The sequence below is a fragment of the Myotis lucifugus genome, unplaced genomic scaffold (assembly GCF_000147115.1).
Source record: "Myotis lucifugus unplaced genomic scaffold, Myoluc2.0 scaffold_654, whole genome shotgun sequence".
NCBI classification, from domain to species: domain Eukaryota; kingdom Metazoa; phylum Chordata; class Mammalia; order Chiroptera; family Vespertilionidae; genus Myotis; species Myotis lucifugus.
Window position 1 is genome coordinate 32,677 of NW_005871702.1, and position 10,103 is coordinate 42,779.

At 41.3% G+C, this 10,103-nt stretch overlaps 1 protein-coding gene across 1 annotated transcript in view; it reads right to left on the bottom strand.

Moving 5' to 3' along the window:
- Window positions 1-10,103, bottom strand: part of ARHGEF12 (Rho guanine nucleotide exchange factor 12) — a 169,256-nt gene that overhangs the window by 11,923 nt on the left and 147,230 nt on the right. The window contains exons 31-33 of the mRNA XM_023746315.1: window positions 9,055-9,132; window positions 7,409-7,484; window positions 1,009-1,176 (exon numbers count right to left, since the gene is read on the bottom strand). Of these exons, the coding sequence (XP_023602083.1) occupies window positions 1,009-1,176; window positions 7,409-7,484; window positions 9,055-9,132 (322 nt within the window). The remainder of the gene's footprint in view (window positions 1-1,008; window positions 1,177-7,408; window positions 7,485-9,054; window positions 9,133-10,103) is intronic.

The window sequence follows — 10,103 nt, forward strand, 5'->3', positions numbered from 1 at the left end:
CTCAGGCCGTGCCCCCGCCCACGGCGTTTGACGGGAAACCTCAAGGCGCGCCCCCTGCACCAGTGCTGGGCTAGGGACCTGTGCTGTGCCCCAGCCCAGTGGGTTGATGGGGACTCAAAGGCATGCCTCCTGCCCACCCTGGGCTGGGGAACCTGAGGCTGTGCCCCTGCTTAGCGGGGCTTGACGGGGGAACCTCAGGCCGTGCCCCCTGGCCCGGGCCAGGGGATCTCAAGGCGCACCCCCTGGCCCAGGCTGGGGGACCTCAGGCTGCAACCCCCGCCCCAGCGCCGGGCCAGGCCACCTGAGGCCGCGCCTCCCACCTGGCAGGGCTTGACGGGGATGGGGCCAGCCAGGCCTGGATCTAGCCCAATGGGGGTGGCGCTGGCCGGGTCTGGGTCTCGCGCGATTTTGAGGTGCACATGGGTGGGTGGGGACTTGACTCTGGTCCCCGTGGTGTGCCCCAGACTGTGACAGGAGGAAGATTTTCATATACATTTTACTAATTTTCTTTCATCTCCGACACTTCTATTATAGAGAAAAGGCAAATAGCAATATTAAAATATTTCCTCTAATTAATTTTCTTTTAATGTGCACGAATTTTGTGCACTGGGTCACTAGCTAATATATAATTTGCTAACTTAAACTGATTTCAAAAATCTAAACTACACCCATCTCTTGAGGTTTTGCCCCTTTCCCTACCAAATCAAAAAACATACCACTCAAATGAAAGCCTTTTGTCTATCAATGATTTGAACACGGAATAAAAGACCAAACTAATATGCAGAAAATTTTCAAATGCAGAAAACTGCTCAACGAGTCTGGGTGTCCTAATTTGGGAGTATAAACTCTTAATCCACTTTCCAAGCAGTAAATAAATATCATTTAATTTGTATAAGAATATGAAAAGAACAAAACTTTATGCCAGCTGTTCTATGTAAATAACACTAAATATCTTACACAACTTTACCATGAACCTGAAGGTTAGCAACACTCAGCAGAAATGCTCACCTGTGGCCACTTGTCGAACCAGCACTGTATTCAGCTTAATGACAGGGCTAAATGTGTGCTTGCTATCAGCTGTGGATGCCAGAATCTTACTGTGACACCGTAACACCAGCCTATCATCCTGCTTTTGTAGCAACACAAGGATGTCTTCCAGCAGCAATGTATACAGATCTAGAGATAAAAACACAGGGATGGGTGATTAGTACAGAAACTGAGACGTGTTTTATAAATTTTATAAAAGTTCAACAGAGAAATTTTCTGGAAAAAAAAATGGACTCCATTACCCTGAAGTATCAGCCTGACAAAAAATCAAAAAGCAACAGTTCCTCAACACAGACAGCTGTAGCCTCATGATCCAAAAGCCCAGACTCACGCAGATGCATGGATGATGGAGACAGGACTGAATCATGACAGTTTCCTGTTTCACCCCCACACGAACAAGTAACACACTTCACAGATACAAAACCACAGAAGCACATCTCCTGTAAGTGCATGAATAACACAAAGTAGCAATGCTAACTGCTGTAACTGAAAATTGTAAATGGTTCTCTCTTCTTCTAAGAAACTTTCCTGAGATTAAAAATGGTGGCAGAGTAGGAGGATGCTGCATGGTCAAGCTCCCAGGAACAAGCTGGAATTACAACTGAAATATGAGAAGGCTTCCTGAATAATCAACAGAAAACTCACAGGAGAGAACACTGATACCCAAGGACCAAAGGTGGAGCCTGCATAGAGACTGGTAGGAGGGGCAGAGACGTGACCCACAGAGGGCAACTGAAGTCCCAGAGAGATATCTCAGCCAGTGGTGGAGGCGGGGGGAGGTGCCACTGAGAAGTCTGGGATCTAATCCCGGAGCTGGGCTCCCCAGCAGAGAGCACCAAACTGAGGAGGGTGCCCACATAACATCAAGCTGTGAAAAGCGGTGGGGTGCTGTCTGCCAGGGAGTGGCAGCTGAAAGTTCAGGCACCCTCTTAAAGGGCCAATGCACAAAATTCCCTGTGGAGCCAACCACCTTGTGCTCTGGCAGAGGGAGGGTGAAGTGGACTGGAGCTGTGAGAGCAAAAGCCAGCACTGGGGACTCGGGGGACAGAGCTCAGAAGGCAGACACCCAAGTCTCTCGGCTCAGTCATTCCCTCACACAGCCACATAGACATATGCCTGCTGGGGGGAAGACAGTTGACACACCTATGGAAAACACCTTGCCCTGAGCCGCTTAAGAGATTAAAAGTAACATTCGAAGGGAGTAGCCAGCTGCTTGTGTAGCGCACCCCCATCCAAGGGAACAGCAGCCTCCTGATCACCACACCCTTCTGTCTGAGGAACAGCAGCTGTGTGTGAAGCCTCCCCCCACCAGCCAGAGAGCCACTACAACTGTGAACAGCACCCATCAGAGGAGCTGCTACCAACTGAGGAGCAGCTGCTACCACAACCCCCCCCCCCCCCGAGGAGCAACCACAACCCGAGGAGCCACTGCCACCCAAGGAGCAGCCACTGAACAACTCATCATCTAGATATGGCGGTACAATCAAACATGGATAAACAAAGAAACCCCCAAAGGAAAGAAAAGGAAGACTCGCCAGAAAAGCAGCTAAGTGATACAGAGGCATGCAACATGACAGAAAAAGAATTCAGATTAACACATTGTTTGCGGGTAGTTTTTATCACGCGCTAACAGGTGGCGCGGGCCATTTTTGCTAATTTTTTGCGCAAATAGCAATGTTCAGTAAAATCACGATAACTTTAGTTTTACATATTTTTTTCAATGAAACTTTTTGTGATTTACTATAAAATGTATACTGAATTATTTTTCTTAAATTTTAAACAGACAAATACTGGGAAACTCACTGGAAATTGAAATAAAAGTAATAAAATATGTAAAAATTCCGAAACGTATAAATACGTTTCCTGCATACGATGTGTTAAGGGTCCTAGAGTGCATAAACCGGATGGAGGAAAAAATCAACAACTTATGCAAGATGCAAGAAGAAACAGATGAAAAAATCAATAAATTATGTAAGAACCAAGAAGAAATGAAGAGTGATATAGCTGCAATAAAAAACACCATTGAAAGTTTCAACAGTAGACTAGGAGAAGAGGAGGACCGAATTAGTGAATTAGAAGACAGGGAAACAAAACACACCCAAACTGAACAGCAATTGGAGAAAAAAATTAAAAGACAGGAGGAGAGCCTAAGGGAGCTATGGGACAACATGAAACGAAACAACATAAGAATAATAGGGGTGCCAGAACAACAGAAAGAGGAACAAGGGTTAGAAAACCTATTGGAAGAAATAATATCAGAAAACTTCCCAGAGGTGGGGAAGAAAAAAATCATACAAGCACAGAGAGTCCCAAACAAGGTGAACCCGAAAAGACCCACACCAAGACACATCATAATTACCATGGCAAATGTTCAGGACAAAGAGAAAATCGTAAAGGCTGTAAGAGAGAGACATAAAGTTACATTCAAGGGATCTCCCATTAGATTATCAAATGATTTCTCAACAGAGACACATCAGGCCAGAAAAGAATGGACAGAAATTTACAAAGTGATGCAAAGCAAAGGACTGAATCCAAGAATACTCTATCCAGCAAGGCTATCATTCAAAACTGAAGGGTAATAAGAAGCTTCACAGACAAAAAAAGGCTAAGGGAGATTATCACCACCAAGCCAGCAATGCAAGAAATGCTAAAGGGACTGGTGTAAAAAGAAGAAATAAAAAGCTCAGAAAGAAAACAGCCACACAAAAAAAGAAATGGCTACAAACAAGTACCTTTCAATAATAACTTTAAACATAAACGGACTAAATGCTCCAACCAAAAGACATCCAGTGGCTGAATGGATAAAAAAACATGACCTATACATTTGCTGTCTACAAGAGACCCACCTCAGAAGAAGGGACTCACACAGACTGAAAGTGAAGGGATGGAAAAATAAAAAAAGCTGGGGTAGCAATACTTATATCGGACAAAATAGACCTCAAAGTGAAGGCCATAACAAGAGATAAGGAAGGCCACTTGGAAATTAATGACAACGAAAACACAACAATCCAAAACCTATGGGACACAATGAAAGCAATCCTGAGAGGGAAGTTTATAGCTCTACAGGTCTATCTCAAAAAACAAGAAAAAATGATAGTAAATCATCTAACTCTACAACTCAAAGAATTAGAAAGAGAGCAACAAGAAAAGCCCAGAGTGAGCAGAAGGAAGAAGACAATAAAGATTAGAGCAGAAATAAATGACATAGAGACCAAAAAAACAATACAGAAAATCAATGAAACCAAGAGCTGGTTCTTTGAAAGGTCAAACAAGATTGATGAACCTCTAGCCAGGCTCACCAAGAAGCAAAGAGAGAGGACCCAAATGAACAAAATCAGAAATGATAGAGGTGAAATAACAACAGACCCCACAGAAATACAAATGATTGTTAAACAATACTATGGACAACTCTACTCCAACAAATTAGATAACCTGGAGGAAATGGACATATTCCTAGAAAAATACAACATTCCAAAACTCAATCAGGAAGAATCTAAAAATCTCAACAGGCCAATAACTATGGAAGAAATTGAAACAGTCGTCAAAAAGTTTCCAGCAAACAAAAGCCCAGGACCAGACGGCTTCATAGGGGAGTTTTACCAAACATTCAAGGAAGAACTAAAACCTATCCTCCTCAGACTACTACAAAAAATCCAAGAGGAAGGAACACTTCCTAGCTCATTCTATGAAGCCAGCATCACCCTAATACCAAAACCAGGTAAAGACAACACAATGAAAGAGAATTACAGGCCAATATCCCTCATGAACATAGATGCCAAAATCCTCAACAAAATCTTAGCAAATCGGATCCAGCAGTACATCAGAAAGATCACACACCATGACCAAGTAGGATTTATCCCAGGGATGCAAAGATGGTACAATATCCGCAAATCAATAAACGTGATACATCACATAAACAAATTGAAAGAAAAAAACCACATAGTCATATCAATTGATGCAGAAAAAGCATTTGACAAAATCCAACACCCATTTTTGATAAAAACTCTCAGCAAGGTGGGAATAGAAGGATCATACCACAACATAATAAAAGCCATATATGACAAACCCACAGCCAACATCATACTCAATGGACAAAAACTAACACCATTTCCCCTAAGAACAGGAACAAGACAGGGATGCCCACTCTCACCACTCCTGTTCGATATAGTACTGGAAGTATTAGCCATTGCAATTAGACAAGAAGAAGAAATAAAATGCATCCAAATTGGAAAAGAAGAAGTAAAACTGTCCTTATTTGCAGATGACATGATATTATACATAAAAAACCCTAAAGACTCCATCAAAAAACTATTAGACTTAATAAATAAATTCGGCAATGTAGCAGGATACAAAATTAACGCCAAGAAATCTATGGCATTTCTATACACCAATAGTGAACTTACAGAAAGAGAGACTAAAAAAACAATCCCATTTACCATCGCACCAAAAAAATTAAGCTACCTAGGAATAAACTTAACTAAGGAGGTAAAAGATCTCTACTCAGAAAGCTACAGGACGTTGAAAAAAGAGATAGAGGAAGACATAAACAGATGGAAGAACATACCGTGTTCTTGGATTGGTAGAATCAACATCATTAAAATGTCCATACTATCCAAAGCAATCTATAAATTCAATGAACTTCCCATTAAAATACCAATGGCATATTTCACAGGCCTAGAACGAAATCTCCAAAAATTCATCTGGAATAAAAAAAGACCCTGAATAGCTGCAGCGATCCTGAGAAAGAACAAAGTAGGTGGGATCTCAATACCAGATATCAAGCTGTATTACAAAGCCACTGTTCTCAAATCTGCCTGGTATTGGCACAAGAACAGACATATAGATCAATGGAATAGAATAAAGAGCCCAGAAATCGGCCCGAACCAATATGCTCAATTAATATTTGACAAAGGAGGCAAGAACATACAATGGAGTCAAGATAGTCTCTTCAATAAATGGTGTTGGGAAAATTGGACGGATACATGCAAGAAAATGAAACTATACCACCAAATTACACCATACACAAAAATAAACTCAAAATGGATAAAGGACTTAAATGTACGATGGGAAACCATAAAAATACTAGGAGAATCCAAAGGCAACAAAATCTCAGACATATGTCGGAGCAATTTCTTCACTGATACAGCTCCTAGGGCACTGGAAACTAAAGAGAAACTGAACAAATGGGACTACATCAAAATAAAAAGCTTCTGCACAGCAAAAGAAACCATCAACAAAACAACAAGAAAGCCCACTGCGTGGGAAAACATATTTGCCAATGTCATATCTGAGAGGGGCCTAATCTCTAAAATTTATAGGGAACTCATACAACTTAACAAAAGGAAGATAAACAATCCAATCAAAAAATGGGCAAAGGACCTAAATAGACACCTTTCAAAAGAGGACATTCAGAAAGCCAAGAGACATACGAAAACTTGCTCAAAGTCACTAATCATCCGAGAGATGCAAATCAAAACAACAATGAGGTACCATCTTACACCTGTCAGAATGGCTATCATCAACAAATCCACAAACGACAAGTGCTGGAGAGGATGTGGAGAAAAAGGAACACTCGTGCACTGCTGGTGGGAATGCAGACTGGTGCAGCCACTATGGAAGACAGTATGGAGTTTCCTCAAAAAACTGGAAATGGAACTCCCATTTGACCCTGTGATCCCACTTCTAGGAATATATCCCAAGAAACCAGAAACACCAATCAGAAAGGATATATGCACCCATATGTTCATAGCAGCACAATTCACCATAGCTAAGATCTGGAAACAGCCTAAGTGCCCATCAGTAGATGAATGGATTAGAAAACTGTGGTACATCTACACGATGGAATACTACGCTGCTGTAAAAAAGAAGGAACTCTTACCATTTGCAACGGCATGGATTGAACTGGAGAGCATTATGCTAAGTGAAATAAGCCAGTCAATGAAGGAAAAACACCACATGATCTCACTCACTCATGGATAATAAAGACCATTATAAACTTATGAACAAAAATAGATACAGAGGCAGAGCTGCCTTGAACAGACTGTCAAACTACAGCGGGAAGGCCGGGGAGGGTTGAGGGGCGGGAGAGGGGGGGTAAGAGATCAACCGAAGGACTTGTATGCATGCATATAAGCATAACCAATGGACATAAGACACTGGGGGGTAGGGGAGGCCAGGGGATTGTCAAGGGTGGGAAAAAAAAGGAGACATATGAAATACTCTTTGTAATCCTTTAAGCAATAAAACAGTTAAAAAATAAATAAAAGATAATATTATATCAATAAAAAAAAAGAAAAAAAAGAAACTTTCCTATTATTTTCCTTTCTTCACTCTCCCCAAAACTGACAGACATTAGACCTACCAATAGTTTTATCTCTATTCACCTTCCAAACCAATGGTCCTTCATGAATCATCTTCCTTTTTGTTAAATCCAAATTCTGTCAAAATAAAAAGAATTATACAGAAATTATTTCTAAGTTCTTAGTGAGATATTTTAGTCTCTTTTCAAGAAATTCTTAATACAGACAGTCCTCGGGTTATGTCAGACTCGACGTACGTTGTTTCGTGGTTATGTCGCCATCTCTCATTTATTTATATATAAAAAAAGTTCTGTCATTTTGACATATGCACATATGTGCTTTATATTTTTTATTGTTTATTTACCACAAGTAAAGGTCAGGAATTGTTATCTTTCTTTTAAATTTATTTTACCATTTCACTTTATTACTGCTGTGTATGTGCTCCATGTGAGTGACATAGGTGCTTATGTTGGTGGGTTCCGACTTACGGCAAAAAATCATGTTACATTGTGCCGGAAGAACGGATCTCCATCGAAACCCAAAGACCTACTGTATAAAAATACCACTTACATTCACTATTATTGATATCTGTCAACTATTGAAAATGAAATAAACAGTAAGTTCAAGTAAGCTGCATAACATTTTCTAAAAAAACACTCAGAAGTGCTGCCTTCTAAATCTCTCTCAACAGATGACCCAGCTTATGAAAGTGAAGCTGTGAGCATTCAGCCATCAGATTCTCACCATCCCTGCATTTTCTATCAATAACCAGATGAGGATGTTGCTAAGCTGGTTTGTAAGAGGCCTCTAGTCCCAGGTTCTGGTGGCAAGGGAACGTCTAAGGAGCAGCACTTAGGGGGAGGCCAGGCAGCACTCAGGCTCGCTCTCGGGAGGAACAGCGGAGTCGCCTTTAGCATAAGCAGCTCTAGGAAAACCTCGCTCTAGCCGGGGATAAGCACAAGCATGCTTGTTGGTGAACTGTTATATATGACACAGAAGTTTAACAGCCACCAAATTAATCTGCAAAACAACCAACAGTGAAACAATGTAAGAAAGATTTAAAATCCTAAATAGTGATTAATAGAAAGGCCACATGTACCAGAGTGACAATAAATATTTCCCTATCATTCGCATAATGGTTTCAACTTTCTGAGGAACTTCATGGAAAAATAATTACCTTGCTTCACTCAATAATCTGGAAAGTTCCCATAGCAAACAGCCCTATTCTTACTCAAACTGTACAACACAATAATATAACCTAACAAGTAATGTTCTTTCGTCTCTTGCAAATTTTTATCAAAAAAGTTTCCCATAGAAAACATTCCTTAGTGCAGTGGTTCTCAACCTTCTGGCCCTTTAAATACAGTTCCTCAGGTTGTGACCCCCAACCATAAAATTATTTTCGTTGCTACTTCATAACTGTAATGTTGCTACTGTTATGAATCGTAATGTAAATATCTGATATGCAGGATGGTCTTAGGCGACCCCTGTGAAAGGGTCATTTGACCGCCAAAGGGGTCGCGACCCACAGGTTGAGAACCGCTGCTTTAGGGGAAGACTACACGAAGTAGCCCCCAGGGACGCAGTGTTCAGAAGGAAGAGCTGAGCCTCGAGCATCAACCCACGGGCAGTGCTCCCTCAGAGGCACTGCTTCCTGCAGGGCCGTCAGTGCATTTCACGGTTCAAGTCATTGTCGACCATTTCTCACCCTGAGCTCTTCCACGTCTGGGTACTCGGACAGCTTCAGGTTGGAGGTGTCAAGGCGGCGCTGATAATCCTCTAAATGCTGAGAATCAGACGGGACAGAGCAAAGGTTACTGCTGCAGAGCTCAAAGAACTCCCTGTTCTTAAGTCAAACGGCACTTGACTGAGCTCTGTGCGATACCAGACAGACGGACACTCGATCTTCCTTCAGTTCTCCTTGGGCTTTGAGAGCTCTCCTAGTTCCTGTCTTACCTCTGGCTGTTCTTCAATCTTTTCGGACTCACAAGCTGGTATTTGTTTTCTGAGCATGTAAACCATGTACATGACACACAATTCAGAAGGTGCTGCAAGGCACAGAGTAAAAAGTAGGTCTCCCCCACCCTGATTGCTTGCCTCTCCACCCCAATGTGCTCTAAAGCAATGCCCATTTCTTGGGCAGCCTGTAAGAAAAATTCTAAGCAAATAGAATACATGCGTATGCTTGTCTCTGTACATGTTGTGTGTATATATCCTTCAACAAAAGACATGGTAGCCTAATATATTTATATACACTTTTCTATATGTACGTATCACTCATCAATGGATCTCGGACATTGTCCCACATTAGCCTATATAGAAAGAAACAGTGGTCTCATTTTTTTAGTGGCTGCATGGTATTCAACTCTGAATGAACTATAGCTCATTACTGAAGGAAATGCAGGTTACTTCAAATCTTCTCTTATAACAAACAACACTGCAATAAAATGGCCTTAACATATACTTTTGTCCACATGTGTAGATACAACTATAGAATAAATTTCTAAAGGAAGAACTGTTAGCTCAAAGGGTACATGCATTTTTCCCAAGATTGTAAAATTCTCAAATACACAGAACAGTTTGACTGTGTACAGTGATTACCTAGATGCCTCCCACCCACATTCTACAAGTAACACTTGCTTTTGTTTGTCATATACCCGTCCTTCTAGGCATCCTCATTCCTCTATCCATCAATCCACTTTGTATTATTGATCATTTCAAAATAAATTGCAGACACAGGACACTTTACCTCTAAAA